The following is a 19,779-nucleotide window of genomic DNA, read 5'->3' as shown; positions in this document are numbered from 1 at the left end:
ATATTCCCCCAGAAAATACTCTCCCAGATTCAGAGTAAAGGACAAGGAGAGGCCAGGCCTCAAGTAGACTTTTTTTCTTTATCTCTCTTTGCCTTGCTTCATAAATTCTGTGATTCATTCATAAGCCACACAATTTAATTTTTTTATCTATTTATCACTCATAAATATGAAGTTGACCAGTTTCTTTTTTTAGCTAATTCTCCTGGTCTACTGGAAGTGCTACCCTTACACTGCACACCAGTCACCATGCTGTAGTAAACACGACTAGAGGATATGCTGGTGTGTTAGTGACTGGAGCTGAGGAAATCTTCCTATCCTCCTGGGTCTATAAAGATTGGTCAAATAAGGTTTCTAAAAATATGCAAAAGAGGTCACTTCTTCCTTAGCTGGTTTCTCTCTCAGACCATGAGATGAGTGGGAATATAAAAATAGCAACCAAGAGCCCTTTTACTAGAACAGATACATCTATACTCCTGAGGAATGTGAAACTCAAAGCCATAAAAGACATTTAGGTCTTGGGCTCTATCATTTTACTACTGTCAATACTTCTTGCAATAGTGAGAAGAGATCAATAGCATGGGATCAATAATCTTTCAGAGAGATATGCTAACCTTACTTATTTAGTCATTCCTATGTAGGCCATATGCCCTTTACTGATGCAATTGCTAATACGACTATACCTAATTCCCAGAAGCCAGTAATGTGAAGCATGCCTATCAGGACTGTGTCAGAGACTCTTAGCTAACATCCTGATTACATGTGAACAATTTGTCAGGGATTGATAGGCTGCAAAGTGAAAATAAGAATGGTGGCCCAGTAAGACTGCTGCCTGAGGATTCACTGCTAACAAAGAGAAAGGGGAAATTAAAAGTTCCTCTGACCTCTTCTGCCTGAGCCTGCCTGGCTCTGGTTGCTGAAAATAATCTTATTCACCACCTTTAGAATCACTGGCTCGCAAGTATTGATAAAGAAAAGCTAGAGAATTATGAAAGGTCTGTCCTAATCCCAAATAGTTTTAGCAGATACCCTTTAGCTTCAGGCCTACCCCCAAGTATTGGTTTTAAAGCTACTTTGGCTACTTTTGTTCTTTCTGCCTCACTGAACAGCTCACCTTTGACATTCCACATACTCCTGCTGAGAACTGACAATATGCTTGCTGGTTTCTCAAGCTTGGGGACCTCAACCTGACCTGATAAACTCTTCTCACCTTCCCACCTTTTAGAGGAAACCTATTTCTTTAACATGAGAATTAAAAGCAGTGAGGGGTTTTAAACTACTAACTCAATGAGTAAAAACGAGAAACCTGGTTTCTGATGCTATACAACTTCTAGCCCAAAATCAAAGCCATCAAACTAAATTTAAGTCAATATATAAGAGAACTCTATGTTTATCCATCTTGTATCCTGGAACTTTCTGAGAGCACAGCTCAGGCTCTTATATTCTATAGGACTGGTATGTTGGGAGGATGGACACATTCATAGTGTGGGGGTATAAAAATCACTTAACTGAAGAGTACAGTTTGTAGCCCTGCTACTGTGTATCCTGGACCAGGTTATTTGGTCTCTCTGGCTCTATTCTCATACGTAAAGTAGAAAGAATAGCTACCCAGTAAGACTGTTTTGGGGAGCAAATGAAATCTAATGGATATAAAAGTGCTTATAAACCACCAAACACCATATAAATATCAGGGATGATCATTATTAGTAGTAATAGCACAGTCATCTCCTCTGTGTGAAATTTACATAGAGCACAGAAGTAAAAAATGGCTAGTGGAAAACTACCCCAAATCCCAGAAGTCTTGAGAGTTGAGGGAATTCCAGAACAAGGGATGGGGACGTGTGTTCAGTTTCTTACCCGGTGTTCTGCCAGGAACTCTGGTGTCAAGGTCCAGGGGGCATTCCTCACCACTTCATCCACATAGCGGCAGTGCTGCACTGCATCATAGCGCTCATTTTCATTCATCACCGTGAAGCCTTTGAAGTTGTGCGTAAGCTCATCACTGCAAACTGAGTTCACCACACCACAGAGTTGTAAGTCAAAGTCCTCTTTGCTTAACCCTTCCTCAGTCACCAACCTCTCCCATTTCCTATGACTGTAACCAATCTTCCCACCAGAAAAGAATTTCCTGCTCAATCTGAGTAACAATGCTTTTCCTAATCCAAGAAACACCTTCAGGACCAAGTACTCACAAAAAGTATGTTCATACTTTGGAGAGAAGATAAAACAAGGGCCTAAAATCTTTGGCTTTGAAATTAACCTCCTGTGAATTTCTGCATCATAAGTTTTTAAAAATGTTTTCATGTATTTTCATAAGACTATATTAGACCACATAACATTTGCTTAACAGACTTGTGCACTTCAGTTGATTCAAAATGATAAACAGGGCTGCCTGCGTGGCTCAGTCAGCTGAGCATTTGATGCTTGGTTTCAGCTTAGGACATGGTCTCAGGGTTCTGGGATTAAGCCCTGTGTCAGGCTCCATGCGTAGCACAGGCTGCTTGTCCTTCTCCCTCCCTTACTGCTTACCCACCTCCCACCCACCTCCCACACACTCTTTCTCAAATAAATAAATAAAATCTAAAAAAAAAAAAAAGACAAACTGAAATCTAGAATAAATGCTGTTCTTAAGTAGGCAATAGGGGTCACTGTTGCTCCCAAAACTGCAGAAACTCAGCTAAAAACAGAGATAAAAACTGGACCTCTCAGGTCAGAGTGCTTGGAGCTTCTCTCACCAGGTTTATATAATTCATATACTTCAAGTTTTAGAGAGGCTGTTCCATATCTCTCATTTAAAAACCGAAACAAGGGGCCCCTGGGTGGCTCAGTGGGCTAAGCCTCTGCCTTTGGCTCAGATCATGATCTTATGGTCTTGGAATCAAGCCCTGCATTGGACTCCCTGCTCATCAGGGAGCCGGCTTCCCCCCTCTCCCTCTGCCTATCTCTCTGCCTACTTGTGACCTTTCTTTCTGTCAAATAAATAAATAAATAAATAAATAATCTTTTAAAAAATAAAAATAAATAAAAACAAAAACAAGAACCAGTATTCATGTTACAATAGGAGAAAAAGGCTACTATAATTATTTTTTTTCTGGAAAGCACCTAAAGTCATCAGATGTTTTCTTACCTCCCACAATGAGGTATGTATTAGGGAAAAGGTTCTTTGCTTGCATCAGAGCCCGAGCATGACCACAGTGAAATAAGTCAAATATTCCATCAGCATAAACTCTCACAGGCCGATCACCTAAATCCAAAGGAAAGAATTTATCACAAAAACACACTGATTCAATACCTCATATTTGACGAATGGAAATGACACTGTGTTCCATCTTTTCATATCCCTCTCTCAAGGTGTTCTCTGGATATTCACTCTAATGGAAGGGTAGGTTGGGGTTGTGAGGAATAATATCATAGACTTCTTTGGCTCCAAAGACACTTCTGACATCACATCCATTGACTCTTAGTCTGATTTCATCAAACTGCTCATGGTATTGGATTTCATGATTGCTTTTTCTTGAAGTTATTTTAGAAGTAAATGGGAAGGGGTGGCTGGGTGGCTCAGTCAGTTAAGTGTCTGTCTTCTGCTCAGGTCATGATCTTAGGGTCCTAGGATTGAGCCCTGAATCAGGCTCTGCCCAGCGGGGAGCTTGTTTCTCTCTCTCCCTCTGCCACATGTGTTCTCTTGCTTGCTCTCTCATTTTCAGGCTGTTTGATTACTAATAACTAAGCTTTGCTTTGAAAATAAACCTCCCTCCAATTGCCCAGTGAGTAAGAAGTGATCCATAGGGGTAAGACAAAGAAGGTGAAAGGAGTGAAGGTAAGTATCAGTTACCAATTTATTGCTTCTCAGTCCCAGTCACCCTCAATACCCACTCTGTGATAACAGATGGGATTCCTTCAAGTATTTCTCCCTGACAGCAAGCATGATATTATACTTTCTCAGTAGAGGGCGATAAAGTATTTGAAAGTCAAATATAAATCCTACAGGACTTCATATTAGTGCTTTTCCTTTTTTCTCCATTAGTGAGAATAACAGAGACCAGACTGTCAATTTATTAGTAGTAGTGGACTATGAAAGAAAAGCCAAGAAATGACTTCTTGGAGGTACAAGACTAATACCACACACACTGAGAATGGAATTGACATTACCAGTTCCTTATGCTTCAAATAATAAATCAAACAAGTCCTAGGAACATATTCCCATATGTGAATAAAAGAAGAGTATTTAACTATAGAAGCAGAAAATAACATTAGGAACAGCTCTATCATTCTGGGAAAGAAGGGGAGACTCATCAGATATACCATACCAAAGGGAGGGGTAAGACTCATCTCCCTCCTTGAGGACAATGAAACAAAGAGGAGAAAACTGGTTCTCAGGTTTGTGGACATTTCTTTCCAGATAGCTTTATCCATAAATAAGTAGCTTTTAAACTGAGAAATTATACACTGGTGATAGAAATATAAATTGGTACAAAAATTTTAAGGGCAATTAGAGGGGTGCCTCAGCAGGAGTCTGCTTCTCCCTTGCCCTACTTGTGCATGTGCACAGTATATGCATGCTCTCTCAAATAAATAAATAAAATCTTTTTTAAAAAGGCAATTAGACAATATCTATTAAAAGACAAATAAATGCTTTTATGCTTTTTTTTCTGGAAAAAAATAGTCATCAGATGTTTTCTTATCTCCTACAATGGCCCAGCTATTCCAATTCTAGAAATTTATTTCACAGATAGATTTGTAAATATGTATGTTACTCAGTGCAGCATAGTTTGTAATAATAAGTTTGGAACCAACCTAAATTTCAATGGAAGGACTGAATGTACCATGATACACCCACTAAAAGGGTGGGAGGGAGGGATACTGGGTGGCTGTGAGATAGTAGTAATAGGTAGACATTTCATTCTGTGCCCTGTTTGTACTTTATGAATGTTAGGCCATGGAAATGTACTGATTTTATAATACAGGAAATAAAATTTTTAAATAAAATAGATATGCCAATACAATGAAAAACAAACAATATAATAGATTTAAGAGTCAGAAAAATTAGAGCTCCAACTTAACTACCAGCCTCCCTCCTCTGTAATCGTAACCTTTTTAAGACTCAGTTTCTTCATCCATAAAACAAAGCAAAGGAAAACATAATCTGAGGAGCATAATGTCTTCTACATCCTAGAAACCATAACCATGAAGTAACTAACAAAGCATAGAATACGAAAATTAAGAATATTTGTTGTTTCACCAAGATGCCCTTCAACGGATGAATGGATAAGGAAGATGTGGTCCATATACACTATGGAGTATTATGCCTCCATCAGAAAGGATGAATACCCAACTTTTGTAGCAACATGGACGGGACTGGAAGAGATTATGCTGAGTGAAATAAGTCAAGCAGAGAGAGTCAATTATCATATGGTTTCACTTATTTGTGGAGCATAACAAATAGCATGGAGGACAAGGGGTGTTAGAGAGGAGTAGGGAATTTGGGTAAATTGGAAGGGGAGGTGAACCATGAGAGACTATGGACTCTGAAAAACAGTCTGAGGGGTTTGAAGTGGCGGGGGGGTGGGAGGTTGGGGTACCAGGTGGTGGGTGTTATGGAGGGCACGGCTTGCATGGAGCGCTGGGTGTGGTGAAAAAATAATGAATACTGTTTTTCTGAAAATAAATAAATTGGAAAAAAAAAAAAGAATATTTGTTGTTTCTTTGACATTAGCGTATAGCTGGGCAAAGCAAGATGAGGGGGATTTAGCTCCATAAACACATTTCCAGGATGGTGGAAAGAGTAAGGAATGCTGTTGATCAATTGGCTGTTTGCCAGGGTTAAACATCTGGTTATCAAGCCAAGTCACCACCGAACCCTTTCTCAGACCAAACTCCAGATGTGCTTCTTGCCCTCTTCAGTGTTCCCCCAGCCTCCTAAACTCTCAATTCCCCACGACTTACCCCCAAGTCTTTGGCAAACCCAGACTAATACAGTAACCAAATGGCCAGAAGAGACCACCGTTGAATGAGAAAATGCGGGAACAAAGCACAAGTTATTCATTCTTTTACCAAGTGTCTACTGGCCAGGATGACCACATCCTGATTCATATGTTGTCTCAGCATATTATTAAGAGCAACCCCCTTTCACTTTCAAAATGGTCCTGATTTGTATTATAAATCATAGTCCTTGCATCACTGTTGGCTAAATAAATACATGTTCTCCTTTAGGCAGAACTGACCTGTGTTTCAATTTTTTTAATATATTTTTGATATATCCATCTTTTGATAGATCCTCTCAAATACCTATCACCGAAACTTCTGTCCTGACACATTCCACTGCCCTTCAAACTTTGCCTTTTCCCCCCCTTTCTCCTAGAAAACATACTGCTGACTTTTTTCTTTCATCTTCCAAAAGAAATAAGCTTTTCATCCCTTCAGCCATATTTGTTTTTTCTCTGGGTAGTGAGTTTTCTCCTAGATTATACCAACTTCTTTCTTGTATTCCCTTAACCTCCCTAGTGAAAACATGGTATGTGGTGGGTACTAGTTATTGGTTTAAAATTCATTAATTGTGGCATGTGTAGATTCTTTCTTTTTTTTTTTAAAGATTTTATTTATTTATTTGACAGAGAGAAATCACAAGTAGATGGAGAGGCAGGCAGAGAGAGAGAGAGGGAAGCAGGCCCCCTGCTGAGCAGAGAGCCCGATGCGGGACTCGATCCCAGGACCCCGAGATCATGACCCGAGCCGAAGGCAGTGGCTTAACCCACTGAGCCACCCAGGCGCCCCCATGTGTAGATTCTTTACTGGTTTACTCCTTGTCCAACACTGACATGAATAGTCACGTGGTTATTTCATATAAGACTGAACAGATGGAATATGATATAAGAGAACAACTAGAGGGACGCCTGGGTGGCTCAGTTGGTTAAGCAGCTGCCTTCGGCTCAGGTCATGATCCTAGTGTCCTGGGATCAAGTCCCACATCGGGCTCCTTGCTCAGCAGGGAGCCTGCTTCTCCCTCTGCCTCTGCCTGCCATTCTGTCTGCCTGTGCTCTCTCCCTCTCTCTCTCTGATAAATAAATTAAAAAAAATTAAAAAAAAAAAAGAGAACTAGAGAACAAATCAGACCTGCAAACTTTATAGGCTAATTTGTGATTCTTTTTTCCACCTAAAATGCAATCAGATTGCCAATAACCTTCTATTATTTAAAACTAATGTCTACAAAGAGCAGTATCACTCCAGGGTGAAAAGAACACAAAGATGGAACAACTTAGGCTTTAGTTTCAGTGTTATCACTAATTATTTGTTTTACTATAGGAGAACTTTCACTTCTTAGTTTCTGTAGACTTCAATTTCTTCATGAATACAATGAAGAGATGATAAAGTAGATAATTGGGAAAAAATGATTTATAAAATTCTATTCTAAAATTGTTAAAAATTAAATTAGTTGGTGCTTGTTAATTATAAGCTTCAAAACTTGGGAACAGTACACATGCACACACAAACATTTTATGTACCACAGGTGGTTTGTGAACAGATTAGCAATAAGCTGGGTAATATAGCTAATGTGATCAGATCTGAGTGAGGTACCACATTCTGAATGTGTTATCAGAAGAAATGAAATGAAATAAAAATATCTTGCCTTCAACAGGTCTACTATCACATCTGAATGTGATCCTTGAACTGTTTGATGGCATTTTGAAATTTGACCTGCTGCTACTACACCATTTTGTTGTCATTTTACCCTACCCCATTGGCCTGCTTATTACTCAAGGGGAGTAGTAAAAGTTAAAAACAAGAGTAAAACAACAATATAATTAAGCATTTACTTACAAGGAGTTCCTCTGCTGGCTTCTTCCATAGTTACCCTGACATAGGGCTTACTAAGGTCGACCTCAATTTCATCAGAAAAAGGAGCTGGCTGCTGTAAGCCCTTAAGAGGAAAGTGAAGGAAAACAAAGTTAAGTTCGATAGTACAGACTGAAATACCCCAAAAATGGCAGCTTTAAAGAACAACCAGTTATTCAATATACTGGTGATTAAATTCCTCCTAAATCATGTAACAAAAGAAAAAAAAGGCATTTCAAAATGGCAAGTGAAAGTTGCAACCATTTTTTAAAAATTTATTTGTCAGAGAAAGAGAGAGAGAGCACAAGGGTGAGCATACGCAGAGTGGCAGGCAGAGACAGAGAGAGAAGCAGGCTCCCCACTGAGCAAGGAGCCGGATGTGGGACTCCATCCCAGGACGCCGGGACCATGACCTGAGCCGAAGGCAGCCCCTCAACCAACTGAGCCACCCAGGCGTCCCGAAAGTTGCAACCTTTTACCAAATGGGTAAATCAGTAAATCATGATATGAAAGATAAATGTCTTACGGGTGATTTCAGGGTAATATTGAGCGAGGTAGCTGGGAAACTAGGCATAGTCCCAACTAACTGGGTCCTAAATAACGGCTCCTCCGCTGTCTGGCAGAACACACGACCCTGTTCTATGTGATGAAATAGCCAAAGTTCTTAAGCACATTTTCAACTAGGGGACTTCAACTAGGGGACTGGCAAGGCAAATAGCTCCTGAATGCTTTATCAATTGTGATTATCACTGTATAATGCTTTACACTGTAAGTATGTTCTAATGCTCACAACAGCCCTGTGAGGCAAGAAGTATAATAATTCTCAATTTAAAGATGAGGAAAACAAGGTTCAAAGAAATTATATGAATTATATGCAATTACTCAGAGGCAAAGCTGAAATAAGAATGCAGGAATGCTCTTTCCTCTACAGAGGAAAGTCTTACTTAAGAGTTTTTGTTAGCACTCTTGAGTATTTTATTCTATTTGTTTCTGTTGTGAAGGGAATTGTTTTTCTTAACTTTATTTTTGGATGGTTCCTTGCTAGTATATAAAAATACAAATTGACTTATAAATGCAAATGTGTGTGTGTATAATTTCAGATGATTTTTGTATACTGATTGTGGCCCTGTGACTTTGCTAAACTCAATTATTAGTTGAAGCACTTTGGTAGATTCCTTAGGATTTTCTACATGTGAGATCATGTCATCTATGACTAAAGATGTTCTACTTCTTTCCAATCTGGATGCCTTTAATTTCCTTTTTATTATCCCTTATTGCCTTAGGTGGACTCTCTAGAATAATGGTAAACAGAAGTAACAAGGACAAATATCTTAGGGGTGAAGTATGCAGTCTTTTACCATTAAACATTATGTTAACTGTAGGTTTTTTTGTGGATGCCATTTATCAACTGGGGAATTGCCCTCCTTTTTGCAATTTGTTGAGAGTTTTTATAATAAATAGATGTTGGATTTTGTCACATGCTTTTTCTGCATTACTGAAACAATCAAATTCTGGTTTTGTCTTTTGTTACTTATGGTGTATTAGATTAATTGATTTTAGGATGTCAAACCAACCTTGCATTCCAGAGTGAAATCCCCCTTGGTCATGCTATATAAATCTTTTTATATGTTCCTAGATTTGTTAATATATTGTTAAGGATTTTTGCATCTTAGTTCGTGAAAAATTTTTAACTATGGTTTCCTTTTTTTGTGCTTTTTTCTCCCCTGGGTTTGATGTTTGGTTTCATAAAATGGGATAGAAAGTATTCTCTATTTTCTGAAACTGTTCAGAATAGGAAACTAAATTGATCAATCTAGCAGCTGGGACTGGTCTTGTCTTTGTGGGAAGATTTTTAAAAATTAATTCAATTTTTAAAAAAATTTTATTTATTTGCCAGAGAGAGAGAGAGAGAGAGCAAGCGAGTACACACAAGCAGGCAGAGAGGCAGGCAGAGGCAGCGAGAGAAGCAGGTTCCCTGCCAAGCAAGGAGCCCGATGTGGGACTCGATCCCATGACCCTGGGATCATGACCTGAGCCAAAGGCAGCGGCTCAACCCACTGAGCCACCCAGACGTCCCTCAATTTTTTTTTTTAACTTGGGATAAGTCCATTCAGATTTTCTGTTTCATGTTGGGTTAGTCTTGATAATTTGTCTCTTCCTAGGAATGTCTATTTTATTTAAATTGTCAAATTTTTTTGCATTCAGTTGTTTATAACATTCCCTTATCTGTTGGACTATAGTAATGTTTGCTTAGAATTTTAAATTCTAAATAGATTACATCATGATTGGGCTGAATCCAGGGACTGGGAAGACATTGTTTTGTTTTGTTTTCAGATAAGGATGGACTTTTTACAATTAGGTTTTAGATTTTTATTTATTTGAGAGAGAGTATGAGTAGAGGGAGAGGCAGAGGGGTAGAATCCTCAAGCAAACTCCCGCCCTGGGTACGGAGCCTGACTCAGGGTTCACCATGAGATCATAACCTAAGAGAAACTAAGAGTTGGATGCTCAACTGACTGAGAAACCTAGGTGGCGTCCTTTAAGACTAGGTTTTAAAATTAAAATGCATTTCTTTTTGAGGCACCTGGGTGGCTCAGTTGGTTGGGTGACCAACTCTTGATTTCAGCTCAGGTCATAATCTCAGGATTGTAAGCAGGAAGCCTGCTTAAGATTCTCTCTCTTTCTCTTCCTCTGCCCCTCCCCACTGTATGTTTGCTCTCTCTCTCTAAAAATAAATAAATCTTTAAAAATTTTTTTTTATTTTTTATAAACATAGAATATATTTTTATCCCCAGGGGTACAGGTCTGTGAATCGCCAGGTTTACACACTTCACAGCACTCACCATAGCACATACCCTCCCCAATGTACATAAATAAATCTTTTTAAAAAAATTCTTTTTAGAAATCATTTCTATAATTAGCTTAGTTTAAGATATGCTAAAGCTGGGGTGCCTGGGTGGCTCAGTGGGTTAAGCCTCTGTCTTCAGCTCAGGTCATCATCTCAAGGTCCTGGGATGGAGCCCCGCATCAGGCTCTCTGCTCTGTGGGGAGCCTGCTTCCCCCTCTCTCTCTGCCTTCCTCTCTGCCTATTTGTGATCTCTCTCTCAGTGTCAAAAAAAAAAAAAAAAAAGGTATGCTAAAGCTATAAAGATAAAACATTCCTTTTTAGGGGACATGGGTACATATGTGTGCTATCCTTTTTAAGAACATTTTTTAAAGGAGATAAGAACAGACCAATGACCCAAATATACAATTTTCTGTAGTTAACACAGATTTCTCTACAGATTAAAGAAGACAATTTATCCTCTAGAAGTTAGTACTCAAAGAGTTGCTTAACAGTAGTTTGTGTTTCTAAAAGCATATGCTGGGGCACCCGGGTGGCTCAGTGGGTTAAAGCCTCTGCCTCCAGCTCAGGTCATGATCCCAGAGTCCTGAGATGGAGCCTCGCATCGGGCTCTCTGCTCAATGGGGAGCCTGCTTCTTCCTCTCTCTGCCTGTCTCTCTGCCTACTTGTAATCTCTGTCTGTCAAATAAATAAGTAAAATCTTTAAAAAAAAAGCATATGCTATTCACGAAATAATACACAATTTATGATTCTATCTATATAAAGTTCAAAAACAGCGAAGCTAATCTATAATGACTAGGAAGCCACAGGAAAAGGAGGAAATTTAGATAAAGTGGATACTGACAAGCAGGGATGTGAGAGTCTTCTGGGAATACTGGTGATTACGTGTGTGTGTATGTGTGTGTGTGTGTATATATATAATCTGCATATATATATATGTAAAAACATATTGAGCTGTACACTTAAGGTTTGTGCACTCTACTGTATATAAGTTATACCTCAAGCAACAAAGGACATTTGGGCATATAAAGGAATGTAGTACTGATACACGCTACAATAGGAATCCTGAAATCTTGAAAACATTAGGCTAAGTGAAAGAAGCTCGCCACAAAAGACCACTTATTGTATGATTCCATTTATATATAATGTCCAGAATAAAAAAATTTACACAGAAAGTGAATTAGTGGTTATACAGGGCTTGGCGGATTAGGGTGAAAGGGAGAGTGACTGCTAATGGGTACTAGGCTTCTCTCTGGGGTGACAGAAATGTTCTAAAATAGATTATATGATGGTTGTCCACTCTGAATATTCTAAAAACTATTCCTTGCACACTTTAAATGGGTATGTGCATTATAATTGTATATGATTATATCAATAGCTTATATATATATAAAAACAGGTAAAATCTATAAAACAAATAGAAAAAAAGTGTTTATTAACAATAGTACATATAGATCAAAGACAAGCTTTACTGTGTCTCTTAAAGTTATTACCAGTGGTGTACTGGAGTTGGTTGTTAAATATTCGGGAATTTTGTGGGCCAGTTATTAAATCATTGGTAATCTGATCTCAGCCACAGAAATCAGCAAATGCTACCTATCAGAGGGTTTTTTCCCCTGCAGTGAGCCAGTTTACTAGGACACCACTGGTTATCTTGCATACTTAGAAAGAGACCAGTTCAGAGCTGCGTGGGTGGCTTAGTGGGTTAAAGCCTCTGCCTTCAGCTCAGGTCATGATCCCAGGGTCCTGGGATTGAGCCCTGCATCGAGCTCTCTGCTCAGCAGGGAGCCTGCTTCCCTTCCTCTCTCTCTGCCTGCCTCTCTGCCTACTTGTGATCTCTGTCAAATAAATAAAAATTTTTTAACAACAAAAAAAATAAAATAAAATAAAGAAAGAAAGAGACCAGTTCAGAGGTTATTATATGGAAAAGAAAATAGACTTAGATTTTTCCATTAATGTTGCAGTGGGAGTAGAAAGGGTGGCAGACTTTATAAAGGAGGAATGGGTAGAATATGGTAAAAAGAAAAAATATTGTCACAAGAAAAAAGAGGCATTTACAATGAATTTTTGAACTGAAAATAAGACTGTAGTACCAGTAGTATAGTAGCAGGAATAGGGATATTTTTTTAAAAAGGAGTTGAGATCAAAGAAAATGAGAACTGAGATAAGTCTTTGAATTTGGTGATTCAAATGACTATTAGAGACCTTATAGAATATATTAATAAAAGAACACCAGTGCCTTTAAGAAAACTGGAAGAAAAGGAAAAAAGTAGTAATAATCTCTCATTAGATATGTGTATCTGTAAAAGGAATGAGAAAAACTGAAAGGTACCTAGAGGAGACAGAAAGATCAAGTGACTTTTTTTTAAGTTAAGGACATCTGTACATATCCAAGACAGAGGACAAGAAGCCAGAGACTGAAAATACTGGAGAAGGAAAAACAGAAGAGTCTAGAGAAATGGTCGAGAATGGCTTCAAAGGAAAGCAGGGGGGAAAGTACTAGCTTTAGAAATAAGTTTCATCCTCTTCTAAAAGCAGAAAGGAAGGTGATAAAAGGACAATGTTAGATGTAAAGAGGAAAAACACACAAATTTATATCTGATGTCCTCAACTGGTATAGCAAGAAGGACATGAAATGTCCTTTAAAAAATAGGGAGGTTGGAATGACACTGAAAGCTTGAGGAAGGTAAAAAATATGTGGAATAGCTATTGTGGGAAATGTACCAGAGGATCAGCAAATGACTAATGGAACTATTGAGCACTTTACTAAGCCCAGATCAAGCTAGAAACATTAAACTAGAGAAGGTCAAGTTAACAGGTCTAGGAAGAGAAACTGAAAAATCTATGGTTAGGCCATTGAAAATGGAAGGGAGGCAGAAGTGTGAAGTGAAGAAAAGGCAAAAGGATCTAGACATTTCTCCAAAGAAGATATACTAATGCCCAAAAAACCCATGGAAAGATGCTCAACAATGTTAGTCATCATGGAAATGTAAATGAAAACCACAATGATACCACTTCACACCCACTAGGATGGCTATGAGCAAAAACACTGGCAATAACAGTGATGGCAAGAATGTGGAGAAACCGGAACCTTCACACACTGCTGCTGTGAATGTAAACTGGTGCCCAACTCTGGAAAACAGTTCTTCAAAATGTTAAACACAGAATACCATATGATCCAGAAATTACACTCCTGGGTATATAACCAAAAGGATGAAAACAAAGATTTTATTTTATTATTATTTTTTTAAGTAGGCTCTATGCCCAACATGGGGCTTGAATTCAGGACCTCAAGATCAAAAATTGCACAGTCCTGGGAGACTGACTGGACCAGCCAGGTGCCCCTGAAAACACACACACACACACACACACACACACACACACACCTATACATGAATAATGTTCATGAAAGCATTATTTACAATAGCCAAAAAGTGGAAACAATCTAAATGTGCATCAACTGATGAATGGATAAACAAAATGGTATGTCTATGTGTAATATAAAAAGGAGTGCAGTATTAATACATGCTACCACCTGGATGGACCTTGAAAACAATGTTAAATATAAGAAGCCAGATAAAAAAAGGCCACATACTTTAAGATTCCATTTATATGAAATGTCCAAAATAGACAAAGACCTAGAGAAAAGTAGATTAGTGGTTGCCCGGGAAAAGGCTGAGGGGATGGGGAGGTGATTGCTAATAGATATGGGGCTTCTGTTTGTGGTGATGAAAATGTTCTGGAATTAGATAGTGATGATGGTTGCATAACATTGTGAATACACTAAAAAAAACACTGACTTGCACATTTTTTAATGGTTTAAACAGTGAATTTTATGTTATATTAATTTAATCTCAATTTTAAAAGATACATTAAAGTATCCTATATTTCAAGGCACCTGGGTGGCTGTCAATTAAGTGTCCAGCTCTTGATTTCGGCTCAGGTTATGATCTCAGGGTCCTGGGATCAAGCCCTGTGTCAGGCTCTGTGGTCAGCACAGAGTTCTGCTTGGGATTCTCTCTCTCCCTCTCCCTCTGCCCCTCCCCCCCACTCAAGCATACCCACATTCCTTCTTTTTCTCTCTCTAAAACAAATAAAATAAAATCTTTTTTTAAAAAAAGTGTCCTTTTACAACTGTTTCTTCAATCTTCCCTGTATACTGTGTACATACCAAGGCAGAAAGCAAATGCAGGTATCCCTCCTGGCTGGGGTTTCAATTCTTCCCAAGTATAGAAAATGAAACCTAAAGTTCTTCAACTACAACAGATCAGCAAAATCTCTCTCTCCAGAATTGCCTCTAGTTAGAATGAATAGTATTTCTAAAAATATCTGTCTAAAAAGAGCGTCTCTAGAAACTAAGCCTTATAAAAGTAGGACTAAGTATTTCTACCTTTATTCTCCTAAAACACACCTCCTTCATTTTAACCTTAATGGAATCCTACAGAATATTATTTTCAAGTCATTCAACTATCTGATCATGAAGCATAAGTGAAAGAGCATGGATTTAGAACTCGAAAAAAAACCTTAGATCTAAATCCCAATTCTAGGCATGCCCGGGTGGCTCAGTAGGTTAAATGTCTGCCTTCAGCTCAGGTCATAATCCCAGGGTCCTGGGACTGAGTCCCACATCGGGCTCCTTGCTCAGTGGAGAGCCTGCTGTTCCCCCTGCTTGTGGACTCTCTCTCTCTCTCTCTCTCTTTGTGACATAATAAATAAAATCTTTAAAAAAAAATCCTAACTCCATCACTTAATAGCTGTGAAATCACAGCTTTCATTTTCTCTTAAATGGAATATAATACCTGCCCCACAAGGTGGCTACAAGGATTAAATAAAAGAGCATATGTAAAGCAACTAGTGCAATGTTTCACATATAGTGGCACTCAACAACTTTAGGTCATCATCAACGTGAGCTCCTTTTCTCTCCCATTCTATGGCACACAGGTTTCATTATGCCAACAAAATTAACTAAATTGTATTAATCTAAGAGATTAGATTCTAGATGCCATATCGCTTCTAATTCTATACAAATTATAACTAATACTATTATAACAATTAATAATCATCTCCAAATTATGAATGATTTTCTGAATACAATATTGCTTTCATAGAAACTTTTTCCTGATTATGTCTACATATATTAACTCACTATTCTTCGAAATTCCACTGAAAGAGATGAGATTCTGGTGTCCTTAAGAATAAGGAATGGAGGGGTGCCTGAGTGGCTCACTGGGTTAAAGCCTCTGCCTTCAGCTTAGGTCATGATCCCCGGGTCCTGGGATAGAGTCCCGCATCCGTCTCTCTGTTCAGGGGGGAGCCTGTTTCCTCCTCTGTCTCTGCCTGCCTGTCTGTCTACTTGTGATCTCTGTCAAATAAATAAATAAATAAATCTAAAAAAAAGGGGGGGGGAGGAATGGCGATAAATCAGATTATGACTAGAACTTGATATTGGCTTCCCAATACTCTACTTCCAAGGATTCTTAGACATTTTTTAGCAGAAACTTTCACAATGACACAGAGAAACATTTCCCTTTTACCCAAACATGCTGCACAAATGTTAACAGGTCTTATTGAGATCCATTCCCGCCCCCCCCATAATGCTATGGGAAAGGCTGTGAAGTCAAGAGGAATACTGAAAAAGAAGGCATAAGGAACAAAGCAAAAAGATTCCATGCCCTCGGGATGGGAAGGAAGGAAGGGAGGGAGGGAGGAGGAAGAAAGGAACAAACAAAAGAAAAAAAAAAGGAGGAAGGGGAAAGGGGGGAGAGGTGTGAGAAGGAAGGAAGGAAGAAGAAAAGCAATAATTCTACGACTCCTACTGCCATTTCAGTGAAGGTAAACAATGAGTTAATGCATCTAATCACTATTTGGCTATCTCCTAGATCTTCTAAGTTGAACCTGTACTAAGTTAAAATCATCTTTCTCCTAATTCATCTTTCTATATTTCTACTTCAAGTAAGAAGATTAAGTACTTAAGATCAAGTATAGATTAATCTATACAATCTACCTAGGACTGAAATCTAGGAGTCATCTTTAACACCTCTTTACATCCTGATGTCCAAGTATTGTCTATTTTACCCCTTAAAATTTGTAGTTTAAGTTCTCATTATCTCCAGCCTGGATCATTACAACCATCTCACAACTAATCTTTTGGTTTCTGTCAATCCTGTTTCAACTAATCCTTTCCAAATTAATCAGAATGATCTTCTAACCTACAAATCTGATCACATTATCCACAGGATAAAGTTCAAACTCCTAAGCATAGCACACAAGATTCTTCATAATCAGCCTCTTGCTTACCTTATCTATTCCAGATTTTTATCCCGAACTTTATTTTTTTTAATGATTTTATTTATTTATTTGACAGACAGAGATCACAAGTAGGCAGGGAGGCAGGCAGAGAGAGAGGAAGGGAAGCAGACTCCCTGCTGGGCAGAGAGCCCGATGTGGGGCTCGATCCCAGGATCCTGAGATCATGACCTGAGCTGAAGGCAGAGGCTTAACCCACTGAGCCACCCAGGCGCCCCAGGAGTTGAATTTTTTTTCCCCCAGTGGGTTCTATGACCAGCATGGAGCCCAACATAAAGCTTGAACTCATAACCATGAGATCAAGACCTGAGCTGAGATCAAGTGTCAGACGCTTAACCAACTGAGCCACCCAGGTGCCCCTTGTCCGTTTCTTGAATTCCTATTTATCCTTCAAAGTTCAACTCAGAAATAATCTCCTCAGTGAAGCTTTTCCAAAACCACTGTCCCCACCTCTAGAGATCAAAGTTTATCTGTTGCTCCCCTAGGCAGCCATTGTACTTCTTTCTTCTATTTAGCTCTTCCATTTTGTATGTTTTTTTTTTTTTTTTTTTTTTTTTAAGAGAGAGAATATGCAAGCAGGGGAGGGGCTGAGGGAAAAGGAGAAAGAATTCTAAGCAGGCTCCCTGCTCACCACAGAGCCTGTGTGGAGCTCAACCTCACAACCCTGATATCATGACCTGAGCTGAAATCTAGAGTCAGATGCTTAACTGACTGAGCCACCCAGCCACCCAGGCTCTCCTCATTCAGTACCTTATTTATCTATTCTATTTCCCCTATTTGTCTGTGAGCTTTTTTTTTTTTTTAGATCTTTCTTTTTTTCTTTGACAGAGAGAGAGAGAGAGGGAGGGAGCAAGCGCACAGAGGGAGAGGAAAAGGGATAAACAGACTCCCAGTTGAGCAGAGAACCCGATGCAGGGCTTAATCCCAGAACCCTGGAATCATGACCTGAGCCAAAGGCAGAGGCTTTAACCCACTGAGCCACCCAGGCACCCCATCTGTGAACTTCTTAAAGGCAAGGTCCTCTTTTCATCTTTGCATCTCTATGCATAGCAACTGGCAAATAGATGTTCTCAATATGAGATTGTGAAATCTCCATTAGCAGACCTGTTGCCAATTTGTGATTTATTTATACATATGATAAATATTAAAATAGGCTAAAAGTCTTATTCTTCATAAATATTTTTGTGATTCTTTTTGATTGTACCTTTAGAAATATCTGTATCAGTAAATTCCTTATACTTATAAACAAAACTAGCCATAACGTTATACCTTTATTTTTCCTCCTTAATTATTTTCTCTCTTCTTTCCAATTCATTCCGACCCACCACCCCCACTACTAATACTTGGTGATGCTTCCAACTTCTTTCCTCCTTTCAAGGAAAAAAACAAACAAACAAACACAAACAACAACAATAAAAACCTCTTCGGAGGGGTGCCTGGGTGGCTTAGTGGGTTAAAGCTCAGGTCATGATCCCAGGGTCCTGGGATGGAGTCCCACATTGGGCTCTCTGCTCAGCAGGGAGCCTGCTTCCTCCTCTCTCTCTCTCTCTCTGCCTACTTGTGATCTCTCTCAAATAAATAAATAAAGTCTTTAAAAAAATAAAACTCTTGGGAGCTCTGAGCTATAGAGCTCCATATTAGGCTCACATCTCTCAAAAGGAAGGACTTACTTATCTTTATACTCCTATTACCTACTGACCATGCCACACTGTGTGTGATAAAATCTTATTTGCTCAACTCAAATGTCAACTAATGAGTGGATAAGTAAAATGTGGTATGTGATGGAATATTATTTGTTAACAAAAAGAAATCAAGTACAAATACATGCTACAACATTAATGAATCTTAAAAACATGCTCAACATTAATGAATCTTGAAAACATGCTCAGTGAACAGAAACTGGCCACAATACTATGTATTGTACATATGCCATTTATATGTAGTGTTCAGAATAGGAAAATTCTATAGAGAACTAAAGAATGATTTCCAGAGGCTGGAAGTTAGGAAGTAATGGGAAGTGACTGCGAATGGGGATGGGACTCTTTTGGGAGGTGATGAAAATATTCTAAAATTTGTTGTGGTGATGGTTGCACTACTCTAAATATACCCCAAACCACTTAACTGTACAGTTTAAATGGGTGGATTATATGATCTCAATAGAATTGTTATTATAAAAAAGGAAAAAAAATCTTGTTTGCTTTTGCAACAGAGCTGAAAAGGGTCAGAGATAGAATGTGCAAGTGTACAACAGAGATGACAAGTTTATTTAGCAGACACTCCTCACTAGGGTTGGTACAGCCTGTTGGGTGAGTGGATCTTTGACCATTAGCGCATGCTAAATAGCCAGTGTGTACCAGAGAGGAATGTGGAATAAGTAGGAAGTCATTCAGCTGATTTGTGACATGAATATATGAAGCAAAGTAATTTAAAGCACTGAAATTCCTCAATTCTAAGGCCAAAGAAATTTAAGTCATTTAAGAGCCCATTCCACTAAGACTGGCTTCCTTTGCTCTATCCTTGGCTATTGTGACTGGCAACAATTATCACCTACTTGGTTATTACTTGCCCTACTCCAACACTGATTGCTGAACTGGTGCTTACCATCATCTCCTTAACCTCAATTCTCTGAGAAGCATTCAGAAATTAACAATGGTCTGTTTTGTTTACTGCTGATTCTTTTTCTGAGTATACTTGCTACAGTGTAGAGAATAATGGTCCTCCAAAGATGTCTACATGTTATTCTCTAGAACCTGTGACTATTGTACCTTACATGGCAAAAGGGCTTTGCAGATATGATTAAG

At 38.7% G+C, this 19,779-nt stretch overlaps 1 protein-coding gene across 2 annotated transcripts in view; it reads right to left on the bottom strand.

The window, feature by feature from the left end:
• Positions 1-19,779, bottom strand: part of PCYT1A (phosphate cytidylyltransferase 1A, choline) — a 51,729-nt gene that overhangs the window by 8,286 nt on the left and 23,664 nt on the right. For both annotated transcript variants that reach the window (XM_044252101.1, XM_044252100.1), the window contains exons 3-5: positions 7,813-7,912; positions 3,125-3,241; positions 1,855-2,006 (exon numbers count right to left, since the gene is read on the bottom strand). In XM_044252101.1, the coding sequence (XP_044108036.1) occupies positions 1,855-2,006; positions 3,125-3,241; positions 7,813-7,912 (369 nt within the window). The remainder of the gene's footprint in view (positions 1-1,854; positions 2,007-3,124; positions 3,242-7,812; positions 7,913-19,779) is intronic.

This window comes from Neovison vison, chromosome 6 (genome assembly GCF_020171115.1).
Source record: "Neovison vison isolate M4711 chromosome 6, ASM_NN_V1, whole genome shotgun sequence".
In the NCBI taxonomy this organism is placed as follows: domain Eukaryota; kingdom Metazoa; phylum Chordata; class Mammalia; order Carnivora; family Mustelidae; genus Neogale; species Neogale vison.
Note: the sequence above shows the minus strand (reverse complement) of the source record. Positions and strands in the feature narration are given on the sequence as shown.